At 64.2% G+C, this 12,541-nt stretch overlaps 1 protein-coding gene across 10 annotated transcripts in view; it reads right to left on the bottom strand.

Moving 5' to 3' along the window:
* The window catches only part of MCF2L (MCF.2 cell line derived transforming sequence like), a 123,095-nt gene that overhangs the window by 34,971 nt on the left and 75,583 nt on the right, over nucleotides 1–12,541 (bottom strand). For all 10 annotated transcript variants that reach the window (XM_067016852.1, XM_067016855.1, XM_067016857.1 and 7 more), the window contains one exon: nucleotides 11,404–11,518. In XM_067016852.1, coding sequence (XP_066872953.1) covers nucleotides 11,404–11,518 — 115 coding nt within the window. The remainder of the gene's footprint in view (nucleotides 1–11,403; nucleotides 11,519–12,541) is intronic.

Raw genomic sequence — 12,541 nt, 5'->3', positions numbered from 1 at the left:
ACGCTCTCTCTCAGAGCGGCGCCGCGGACGGAGACACGCAAGGTCACGCCCGTGCGGGAGCGTGCGCGCCGCCGGCTGTGCGTCAGCGCGCCTGACGTTGAAAGGCGTCAGCGCGCCTGACGCTGAAAGGCTCCACCTGTTCAGCGTTTCCTGGTCCAGAGACAGCACAGGCCTTCCAGGTGAAAGCACAAACAGATGTCAATTTTGGTTTCTGCTGCTGACGTCAGAGTACGCACAGCCAGGCCAATGACGGTCTCGCGGCCAACACGGCGCCCCCGACAGAACTGTCCTCCAATCGGGCTCAGCTCTCATGGAGGGAACTTTCATTCTGTTTACCACTTGGGCTTAAGTGCCAGGTACCTGGGATCACAGCCGCCTTGCCCCGCACCCCCCACGCCCGGCAGCAGGCGCTCCACGTGGACGGCGGCCCCAGGGCCTGATCTGGGCGGGCAGGGCAGTCGAAGCTGAGACGGCCCGGAAGCCTGGTGCCGGCTCTGGCCTGGGCGGTCAGGAGCCTGGGGCCCCTCGGCGTCACGGGCACACGCTTTCCTCTGGGCAGCCCCGGGCAGGCTGCTGAACCCTCCCAGCCTTGGCCATGGGAACCGGGGCTCAGCCCGGCGCGAGAAGGCAGCGCATCGGGTGGCCGCGTGGGCCCCGCCCCGTCCACTCGCTGGTGCTCTGCCGAGACTGCCCCTCTCGGCGGCCCCTCCCCTGGGGGGACAAGCCCCACGCGGTCCCCTGACGACACCAACCACAGCCGCTTCTCTACAGGCTGTGTCTGCGCTCCTCCCCACCCCGCCGCCGTCTCACAGGGGAGCTGCCCTGCGGTCTGTGCTGGGGGGCCGGCCCGGGTCTGAGGCCCGGCCCCATGGTTCTCACTCTTGCTAAAGTGGAAGAGACTCGCTTCCCCTGAGCCGGCAGCCACCCTGCCAGGCATGGGCCCCACCGGCACAGGGCTCTGAGACACGCTCCCAGACCACCCGCCCATGGGGGGCTACCGAGAGGGGCACGGCCCAGGGGCGGGCGCCACGCGCGGGACACGGGCCTGTCGCCACAGGCCGGGCCGTTCCCCGGTGCCACTCGGACGGGCCACTTGGCCGAGAAGCAAAAGCGGGACCCGAACGGTGTCCACCTCCGGGGCTGCCGCGAGAGCAAAGCCTGACGACGGCGCCAAGCCCACCACGCGCTCTATTCAGCGGCGGCTGCTGCGCGGCCATCTCCCTTCCCCCGAGACAGAGCTCGGGCGCTTGGGGACCAGGAGCGCGGCCCGGCTCCCCGTCACCCCTTGTGACTCCACAGCAGGCCTCAGGGTGTCAGCCACGGTTCTGCGCTTGACCGTTCTCCCGCGGGCCCTGCGCTGACCCCGCGGCCCTCGGCGGCCTGTCACGCTCACGCACGAGCAGGGCCGGCGGCCTGGCCACTCGCGGAGCACGCGGCCCAGGGCCTCGCGCCCACCGCCCGCGTCCCTTCCACGTCCCCCTGCCACCCCCAGCCCTGTCCCCTGGGGCCTTTAAGTTGCTCTGCGCATTTGAAAGCCTTACGGTAAAAAGTCTGTAACGTCAAAGCCTCTGTTACGACCTCAGTGGACAGCGCTGACAGCAAACACGACGAAGAGGCAAAGGCGCCAACGACACAGTCTCTTAAAAAGAGAATTTCAAGAGAAACATGAGGAATTTACTGGACCCACAAAACCGTGGCCTGGCAGGCGGGTTTCCCAGCGAGGCAGAGGTCGGGCCGGCAGCTCCCGGTGTATGAAAACACTCAGGCCAGAGCGCTGCGGTCATCCGCCTGCGGCCCGCAGGTGCCCAGGGGGGTCGTGCGAGGGAAGCTGTGGCCGAGGCCCCGCCTGTGTCCCCCCTCCTGGCAGGCACTGCACTGAGGCCTGGGGCTGTTCTTCCCTCACTCCTCACAATGAGCCAGAGGCACAGAGAGGCAATGCTGTCCGCCCGGAGTCACACAGCTGGGGAGCACAGACCAGGTGGGGCCCGTGGCCTGGCTCTGAGTCCAGAGCCCCCAGGCCGAGTCCACCCTGCGGGATAAAGCCGCCCTCCCTCCCGCCCACCCCTGGGCTGCCTCCCGTGTCGGGCCAGGCAGGGCCCCTCCTCTGCAGGGGACCCGGCGCCAGAGGCGGACGGTGACAACGCCGCGCACCAGCACCTGGCTCGGGGCCACGGGAGCTCTCCTCCCTGCCCCTCTGCTGTCTCTGACTGCGTTTTGGGAACGCTGGCTCAGAGGCACACAGGCGTTAACAGAAGGCACCTTATATACGGACGCAGGGACCCTCCAAGGCCCCCTCTGCCCACGTGACTGCAGCCCCAGAGCAAGGCCACGTGATCTGCCCGGCCCCCAGGAGCCAGGGCTCAGCCCCCCGGGGGCCCGTCGCTCCGCCCTCCACCGCACTAAGGAGGGTCCCGTCTGCCCGGCTCCCGCGTCTGTGACCTCGCGTGCCCAGGGGAGAGGGCGGGTGGCTGACGCTCAGATCGCACAAGAGGCCGGCCCCCAGGGTCCCTCGTGTGCCAGGCCTCGGGGTGACTGTGCTGAGGGTGGTGGCAGTGGGGGAAACTGGAGCAAGTAATCCAGAAGCTGCAGCCACGCGGGCAGGCCCCCGGGACCCTGGACACATGCGGCCCTGTGGATGTACAGACGTCAGCCCACAATGTCCCAACAGCCGCTCGGAGGGGCCGTTGGATGGCTGCCTGGCCACTGAGTGAGGCTGATGGGCTCACTTTTGGCCCAAACAATCACAAAGGCCCAGAGCTCACGCAGGCACGGTGTCCTCTCTAACACCCCAGGCCTGCTACCTCCTCGGGGTGGCCCCGGGTGGCCTGAGGCACGGTCAGCTGTGGTCTGACCTCCCCTTCGTTGGGCAGGAGTAGCATAAGGGTGGCCCGGGGACAAAGGCTGGGCTGGGTGGGTCCCCGCAGCGAGGCCATGGCCACCTGGTGTCACCCTGACCGGTTCCTGCGCGGCTGCATCTTGTTCTCAGACCCAACACATCACAGAGCAGGGACAGGCGGGGACATCAGGCCCGGATTGGCCTCGCTCGGCCCGCGTGGAGCTCCCGGTGGGAAGGACCATGGCTGGGGTGAGGTGAGCGTTCTCAGGGCCACCTTGACAGAGGCCACCTAGGCCTGGCACCAGGCGGGGGAAACAAGCCCAGCAACGGGGGCCAGAGGGCCAGGCAGGCCCTGGAAGGAGGCGCCGTCAGGCTGGCACCCATCCCAGACCGGCCTGGCAGGTGGCAGGGCAGTGCATCCCCAGGGGCCCGTGGGAGAGAAGGTCCCACCTCCTCCAGGGGCCCTGGCCAAGCAGGTGGGCCCTGGGGCCGGGCCAGCCCTCGGGTGGGCAGGGGGTGGCCAGGCCAGGTGGAGGCTGTAGCTGGGGGTCAGGGGGCACAGGCTGGCTTGTAGAACAAATGGGTTCAGGCAGGACCTGCCCCACCTTCCTGACTGCCCCTGCTTCCCCACCTGGCTATACTTCTTTGCCCTTTCTTCTCTCTTTTCATCCCATGTTTTGACCCTGGTCTACAGAGGCTGCGAATGTTACAAAGATTTTACTTCCCTGTCTTCCTTTTGTAAGCGAAATGCCATAGCCCGTTTCCTCTCTGCCTGTGACTTACCTGCCAGGTTCAAACACTGTGACTTTGAACGTAGCCCTGAGCATTCAAGCCTGAGCCTTTCTTTCCTGGCTGTCTCTTCCCTCTTCTTGTGATTCAAAACCTGCACCTGTTATCATATCACGTGTGCAATATGGTTCTCTTAATGCTGGTCAGCTTTTCATCCCAGAAAGCACAACAGCAAGGAAAACGTCAGACCCTTTTAAAGAACTCTTTCACACTTGGTGACAGTACCATATCTGTTCTCAAGGCTACAGCAGCCCCGTCAGGGTCAGACACACACGGGGGAGAGCAGGACTGGCCAGGGAGCCCTGACCACACAGCAGGGCTGTTGCCTCTTCCTCGCGACCCGAAGGAAACAGTCCACCTCGTACAAAGACACAGGGATTTCTCCAAAGAGCCTGAAAACGTGCATTTTCTGTTCTTTGTATTTGAGTTGTTTTTTCCACATCAACATCAACGTGAACATACTCAAGATTTGTTTGAACCGACGCACGTGCAGTAGTAGGAGGGTCTTTCTTAGACAACGAAGAGGTCAACGTGCAGCCCCGTGCCCCGTCTACAGGGGCCCACCTGGCACAGAAGGAAACTGGAGTATGTACCTGGTTTTCAAAGACCGATTTTAATCGACCTCAGACACAGCCTCCTCCAACAGATGACGGATGAACAGTGTGGTCCATCCATACAACGGGGTATCGCTCAGCCTTAAAAAGGAAGGAGATCCTGACACCCGCTACGACACGGGTGAACCTCGAGGACATGATGCTCAGTGAAATAAGCCACCCCAGAGTGACAAATCCGGTCTGATTCCACTCATGCGGAGGTCCCTGGAGGAGTCAAATTCACGGAGACAGAAAGTGGACGGGGGGGGGGGGGCACGGCTCGCGGAGGCCTCAGGGGAGGGAGCGTTTCACGGGGACAGAGTTTCAGGTCTACAAGACGACAAACTCTGGAGTTTGCTGCACAGCAGCACGCGTGTGACACCACTGAGCCGTGCACTTAGAAACAGTTAGGATGGCGAGAAGTAAGTGTATCTTCCCACAATTAGAAAATTATGTTGGGGGAAAAAGCCACCAAGCACATAGCTTCCTTAAATACATGAAAAAAAAAAAAAAAAAGACACACACGCACATACACACACACTATCGGCCACCTCTTTGTAACAGAGTGAACTGCTCCCCTGAGGGCACGAAGACGCCAGCACCACCTCGGCAAGTCCGGAATCCCTGCTACCTGGTTACCTGCCAGAGGCTCCACGTTGCTCCTGCAGCCCCAGCTGCCTGCCGTCTGGCTCCTGCCCTCCAAGCGGGTCCTGAGACCCAGCCGCTCTGCTGTCCCGACTCCACTGTGCCCGGGGCTGCCTCAGACACGTCCTCTGCACCTGGAGCTGAAACCCTAGATGAGGAGGCCTCTGGGCGTGGCGACCCCCCCACGTGCATGGGCTGCTGGGTGCAGCCCGGGCGGGCGCTCTGACAGCAGCGAGGGAGGGGCTCCCCAAGCCCACGCCCACCCCTCTTGGGCTCCCCTCATGGGGGGACCTGTCGCTGTTCCCAAGCAGGGCAGGGCCGCACCCCTCCTCCCGGGCAGGTCTCTCGCCCTTCCCCCCACAGGTGAAGGGCATGGCCGCTGTTAGCTGGGTGCCGCACCATCACAGCCCACGTGCCCAACAGGTGGAGACGCCCCACTTCTGAGCTGCCCGATATGGCAGCCGCTGGCCCCTGGGAACCGCAGGACGGCTAGCCCGGCCCAGAAACTGAGCTTTGACATTTAGTTAGTTTCAATTTAAATGGCTACACGTGGCCAGTGGCTGTCATGCTAGACGGTGGTGACAGAAAAAGATCATTACAACAAAGAAAGAGTTCTGAGCCGGGCAGCCTCTGGCGCCACAGGAGAACAAGATCGGGAGGACAGAGAGACAGGACCCCTGTGGAGAGGTTGCCCCGGCGGGCAGGGGTCCCTGAGCTTCAGGCCACGTGGGGCAACGGGCTGAGCCAGGCCACTGGACAGCAAATGAACAGCAGACAGCAAGAACGACCCTTTGCTTGCTAATTACGCGAGCCGCAGGGAAGGATCACCCCCCGCCAGAGCACCTGAGAGCTGTTTCAAACGGGATCAGCTTCAAGGTGTCCAGCCTCAGAACGGAGCACCTGCCACACGGGGGCAAGGCTGCAGGAGACGGAGGGGTGGTGGCCACAGGCTGGGCTCACCTGCCCGGTCCACGCACACCCGAGGCTGCAGTGCGGCCGCCAAAGGACAGGCAGGGCGCCGTCCACGAGGACGCCTGCCACATGCCGTCGACCAGGAAGGGGCTGCGCTGTCCTGTCTTGCGGGGGGGCATTTGCACACGGACGGAGCGAGATGCTCAACTGCGGTTTCCCGTGGGGAGCGTGAAAGCTAACGATTCTTCACGTATGCGTTTGAATTGCTCGGGACATGTTCATGCCACATTTTCTATCTTTATATTCAGAAGTCAACTGAAAATTCACATGGAAATCACAGCCACAGCGAGAAGTGAGGTGCTGCCAGGGGCTGAAGGCAGGGTGAGAGGCGGCCTGGCTGCAGGGCTTGGCATTAGGCGTGTCCCGAGCACGCGGCTGGGAGCCTCAGAACGGCATTTACAGCCCTGCTCCACCCCCACGCGCGCTGCCTTTCCCCATCACGTAGTCCATACAACTCCACGTGGGGCCATGCGTGTGCATGCGTGTGGTGTGCACGCTTGCGTGTGGCGGGCACACCCGCTCCTATGCACGTATGAGCATTCGTGTGTGTGACGTGTGGCGCACCCCTGTGTGTGGGTGACCTCTTTGCGAGCACCTCTCCTCGGGGCGAACACCGCCCACCACGAAAGCCAGATGGGAGACGAGCCTCTGTCTCCCGAGCAGCTGGGTGATCTGACCTGGGTCCGTGGAAAGCTAGCATCCTTATCGGCGTCAGGTAATCTAGGAGCCCCTGAGCTGCGCCGTCAGCGGGCTCGGGAGGGACGGCAGCTGCGCAGGAAGGCGATCCTCCTCGAGATGTTATCTCCCAAGCCCAGGGCGAGTGGGTGCGGGATGCCCCCAGGGCGTCCTGCGGGACTGCCGTGTGGAAGGGCGTCCAGGACGGCCAACTCCGTCCTTCGAGGAAAAGCCAGAGACCTGCTGTCTCAGCGTTGGCAGCCCTGCGACCCTACGGCCTTGCGTGTGTGAGTGCACGCGTGTGCCCGTGCCTATCTTGTGCGTGTGTCCGCCTGCACCCACAGGGGAAGCCGCCGGTGACTGCCTTCACCAGGAGAGGAGGACCCGCTTGGAAACTTCGCTCTTGCCGCGGGGAGGGGTGCGAGGGGGTAAGAGGTGGATGGGGGGTGGGGGAGACCCAGACTCCAGCATCGCGGGAGGAGGGGCCCTGGAGCCCGGCATCACGGCTCCGTGACTCGCTCACAATTTACTGGGTGCTGGACCCAAGCCCTGCATGGAGACACATGGCAGGTGTAAATGAATCAAATGGTCACAGTCTTTCGTTTTTTACTGGGCAATTTCCATCAGCATAAACGTGCTGTGATCTGCCTCATCCTAAAAGAAAACCTCATCTGCCCCGCCCCCACCCCTCACTGACCACTGCCCAGCTGCCTCGAGAGCAGATCCTGGAAGGACCCCCCGACTGACACCGCCCCAGGGGTCCTGTGAGGACCGTCCCCCCTGAGGCCCACCCAGGGGTCCTGTGAGGATCGTCCCCTGTGAGATCCACCCCCCGGGGGTCCTGTGAGGATCATCCCCCGTGAGACCCCTCTGGGGGTCCCGTGAGGACCGTCCCCCCTGAGATCTGCCCCCCCGGGGGTCCCGTGAGGACAGTCCCCCCTGCCAGAGGTCCCCTCACCTCCCATAAGTCACCGTCGGCAGGCGATCCCCTCTCCCCACGCCCCCATCCTTCACCCCCTTTTGCTTTGCTTTTTTCTTTCGCAACCCACACTCCTTGCATCTCATTTAATTTTCTGAGGCCACGAGCGCAGGATTTACCTGTTTTGTCCCCTGCCACGTGCACCCCCCCAACCCCCGGCATGAGTTCTGCTGAGGTCACAGCCACCCTTCGGGCAGGGCCTGGGGGGCACGGTCACACGTCCTTGGACTTGTCCCCACCGGCCTGGCAGATGGTGGTGATCAAGCTCCAGAAGAGCCGCAAGGGTGGTAGGCATCCCAGTGGGAAGCCGGCCTCCGAGCCACGACGGGCTCCCGGGAGCAGCCCCGCGGTGCGGCCGCGGACTCGCCAGCTGAGAAATCACCAAGGCAGCCCAGCTTCTCTCGTGGAGGCATTTCCACGCTCACGTGCGTCTGGTGCATCCAGACGAGGGCTGCCCGGCAGCGTAAGGTTTCGAGATGACCCACGACTGTGAACCAGGTGTAACCTGGGGCTCCTGTCCTCTGTGTGTAGTAACGGGGTGAGAGCTACGCGCAAGAGGGTGTGTTTTTCAGAGGACGAGAGAAGCTCGGGGCCGACTTCAGGAGTCAGCGGCTCTCAGAAGAGCTGGCACGAGACGTCCGTCCACGTGACTTGCGTTGACCTTTACGGCGCGCTTGGTCCCGGATCTCACCCTCCCGTGTGGAGGCCGTGCTGGCGCCGGGCTGTCTAGGGTAAGCCCGGCCCGAGCGGGGGGCAGGGGGGACTCCCCCTTTTCTTGGGGCCGGCAGTGCTGGCTGTGTCCGCCAGGCGGCAGCCCCTCCCTCACTGGGTTCCCGTAGGACGGGAGCCCTTGGCAGGCAGCGCCCGGCCCTGCTTGACCCACGGACACCGAGTGTCGCCCCCCCGTGAGACGTGCGCTGAACCTTCTGGAAACGTAGCTGCCTGTGAGCTGATGGGCGACACCCTTCCGTACCCTTAGGAGGTCCCCCGAATCCGCCCTCGCTCGGGGCTGATCCCCCCACAACCCCGAGGAGCCTGCCCAATAGCGCGCGGCCAGGGGCTCGGAACGCGGCTCCTCCCCGCCTCCTCGACAGCCTGCCGGGCAGCTGCCTCTCGCCCGCTGGCCCGGCACCCAGCTGCAAAAGGACGGTGTCCAGTGCTGACACGGGGGTTTCAGTCTGCGTGAGAGGGCGTCGGGGCCACGGGACCCACCCCCCCGCCATCCTCCGTCAGGAGGAAGAGAGGTGAACGGGACACACGCCGACCACCACGCCGCCGCACGCGTCTCCCTGGAGACGGAGCCCACAGGTCTGGGCTGCACACGCTCAAGCTGGCCCCGTGGCCAGGTCCACGGCACCATAGCCCCGCCAGGTACAAGGAACCCACCATCACTCCTCAGCTTCAGGGGAAACATGTTTCTTGCCCTTGCATCCACGGGCAGATTCTGTTTGCGACCTTGGAGGCCAAGGTTTGGAGAGGTTCCACTGCACCGGAGTGAGAACCCCTTAAAGAAGGAGAGAAACACAGGTGCTGGTCCCACCTGAAGGGGAGGTGAGTGTGCTGCGGTGAGGGACACGGGGGGAGCCTCAGTCCCGCCAGGCTGCAGGCTGACTTTACCACCTGAGCTGGCTTTGCTCTCTGCATACGAAGCCCACTTGTCCAGGAAATATTTACCAAGGAATCACCTGCTGCTCTCGGGACCTGCGTACAGGGCAGACACAGACCAACACCGAGCTGTCAGGTAACGGGGACACTGCAGGTAAGCCTGTGAAGCCAGGGAGCCAGTGGGCCGGGGCCCGGGGGTCGCGGGTGTGACGGAGGGCCTACCAGAGGAGGGGGCCTGCAGCCCGAAAAGGAGCCACCGGGGCCGCGGGAGTGAGTGCAAAGGCCCCGAGGCCAGGAGGCCTGAGGAGCCGCAGCACTAGCGAGAGCGGTGACCCGGGAGGGGAGGGGCCGGGAGGGCACAGGGGCTGGTCTGCTGCGTCCGTCCGGGAGGAGGCTCGCCTCGGAGCTAGCTGTCGACGCTGCCAGACAGCAAGTGACCTCTGACCTTTCCAAACCCGAGAGCGACCTGAACCCTGAGATTCCCCCACGGGCAGGGGAGGGTCAGCCCGCCGAACCATTGTAGGTGGGTAATGGGGTGTAGCCCCCCGGGGCCCTTGCCCAGGCTGCACTGAGCGGTCCGGTCACCACGGCAACGCCACCCGCCGACCACCGAGTCCAGGGCCGGCCACCGCCTCGGCTAGGGCGGCAGGGCCGGGCCCGTAGCTACGGAGAAGGCTCACGGCGGCTTCTAACCGCAGGACTTCGGACCGTACGTCCCTACGCAGGGGCCGGACGGGGAAGAGACAGAGAGATGAGGTGGCAGCGAGGAGGCCACGGGGGTCTCCGGGCCCCCGGATGAGCGCAGAGCCCGCCGCCCTTTGCCAAGGCCTCTGAGTCATCTGACCCTGACCCACTGGCGGTTCAGGAAAGAGCAGCGGGCGCTCAGCCGGCTCCACACAGGGGAGACATGGGCAGAAACCTCCACGGAGTGCAGGCGGCCTCTCACGGCTCACGGGTGTCGGGCTGAGAACAGTGCCTCGGAGCCCTCCCCGGGCAGCGTCCACACGGACCTTACTGCACTGTGAGCTCTGCTGCCTGGTCTGAGACAGGCCTGGGGACCACGGGAGATGGGGGAAAAGAGGCACGGGGCAGGGGGGCCACAGGGTGGGGGAGGAGGGCCACGCCTCACCTGGACGTGGAACGCCCACCCCTGGGAGATGTCATGGAGGGGAGCTGGCGAGCTGGGCACAAGCCCGCCCCCCGGAGGGCCAGTGCGACGACCCCTGGGGGGGCCCACAGTCAGCCACCAACAGCCGCCGTCTTCTTGTTACATCACCGGACCACCTGAAACCGGTGCCGAGTGCAGCTGCCCTTCCTCTTGCTGGCCTGTCCCCGGTGTCCCACCACCAAAGCTGTGCGGCTTTCCTGCGTCTCACTGCTGGGCACGCCGAGAGCTGGGCCCACCGTCCCGGGTCCCCCTCCCGCGAGGACAGCCCTGTGCTGCTCCACGCGGGCAGCACCCACCTTCCCGCCACTCTCCAGACCCTTGAACCTACTCAAGCATCGTCCCCCGAGGTCCAGGGGCCTTGTCCATGGCCTTCCTGGCTGTAACTTCAAGGGAGAAGACAAATGGAGATGCTTTGCAGGATGGCAAGCCCCCGTGAAGCCCATCGAGGGGGCACGGCCAGCCCGAGGGGCCCTTAAGGAAGGCTACGCACTCCCAGGACAGTGGCTGAACCTCCCGCCTCAGCTCGGCCACCCGGAGCCTGGCCCAGCGAGTTGGGTACAGAGAAGGATGGAGGCGGTGGCCACCCTGACCCAACCCTAACGAGAGGCCCCGCCCCGCGGGACCCAGGGCGCGGCGTCCAGCTCTCTCTGCCGCGCGACCTTCACCACTCACGTCCGTCGGGAGCGCTCCCCCGGCTGAACAGCTCCACCCCGCAGGCATCTGGAAGGAGCTCCCCCAGCCTCCCCCTTCCCCCGGCACTGATCGGTGCTGACCGGACGACGTGGACCAGCGGTTTCTGTAGGACAGGTGTCGGGCGGTCAGACTCGCTGTCGGGTCTGTTTCCCAGATTAGACTTAATTCACCGAGCTGTGACCCGCCTTCCGAAACCCGACGGAGGGAGAGTCTGATGGCACCCATGTCCCCGGTGCCTTAGCGGAGCAGCCGCTCACCGGCTGGGCGGGAGGTCTACAGCCTCACCCCTTCTGAGGGGGGGACCCCCGGGCAGCAGCGTCCCCCCGCCCTCTGGCTCCCGGGTGCCACGCTGCCCAGCACGGCCGTGGGCTCGGAGGAGGTCTCCCTACCTTTTCGGAGGACGGACCCAGTTCTGCCTGTAATAAAACAGCGACCCGTCCACACGCACCTGGGGATGCTGGTGAGATAGGTCATGACGTTCTGGAACTCCTTGTCGGGGACATCGCCGAAGGCCGGGTAGTCGGGGAAGGTGATGACGGGGCTGCCGTCCTGCCCCCGCCCACCTGGGGAGAGAGCAGAGCAGCGCTCAGCACGGGGGTCGCGGGGTGCTGCTCCCAGGTCTCGGCAGGACAGTCATTTTCCAGAATGAAACTCACTTTCCATGTTGCTGTTGTTGTTTTTTATTTGACGTAGACCATTTTTACAGTCTTTATTGAATTTGTTACAGTATTGCTTCTGTTTTTACGTTTTGTTTTTTTGGCCGCAGGCAGGTGGGATCTTAGCTCCCCGACCAGGGATCGAGCCCGCACCCCCTGCACTGGAAGGCGAAGTCCTAACCACCGGGCCGCCGGGGAAGCCCCTTCCACGTCTTTTATTATGAGGGAAACGCGTGCTATCGATGGAAATGTTTGGAGTGAAGTGATGAGCCGAAACAAGCACCCGCTATTCTGCCGTCGCGGGCGCGTCGCGGGAGCACGTTTCCTCCCAGACCCACTTCCGTGCACTTTTGTGTGTGACAGACCGCGCTGAGCAGAACGCTGGCGTCCTGCTTCCTTCCTGACGGCGTGGACGTCTTCCGTGTTCCATAGGCGACGTGACGAGCTTTTAAACGTCGCACGTGCCGTCAGCTGCAGCGCAACTGCCCGCTCGCCCTGTGGCGACTTCGGGTAGAAAATTCCCGTCTGATGGGGGTCATCCCTTCGGCACCGTGTGTGGGGAGGTACAGGTGGAACCGGCGGGGGGGGGGCACTTTTCCCAGGGGAGGCGCACCCGACACAGTTCCCAGGGGAAGACGAGGCGGTGGCCTTGGATCTGGGAAGGTGAGCACGGCTCCCCAGGGCCAGGCAGTCAGGCGTGGAGGTGCAGGCTGGGAGCCTGCGCCGAGCTGTCCCACCGATGGCCTGGAGCAGCGGTGCAGAGGCCGGGAGGTGAGGTCAGGGGTGGTCTGCTGCCCGCTGGTGTCCTGGGCGGCAGGAGATGGCCACCTCTGCTCCCCCGGGGCTGGGTCCTTCTCTCTTCCCTTTGAACCGAGGCTGGCCTGGCCCGTCCGGGGTGGCAGAAGGGATGCCACGTGACTCTCAAGGCCG

Source organism: Kogia breviceps, chromosome 16, assembly GCF_026419965.1.
Source record: "Kogia breviceps isolate mKogBre1 chromosome 16, mKogBre1 haplotype 1, whole genome shotgun sequence".
NCBI classification, from domain to species: Eukaryota; Metazoa; Chordata; class Mammalia; order Artiodactyla; family Physeteridae; genus Kogia; species Kogia breviceps.
The sequence above is the reverse complement of the archived record's forward strand: the minus strand, read 5'-3'. Positions and strand labels throughout refer to the sequence as shown.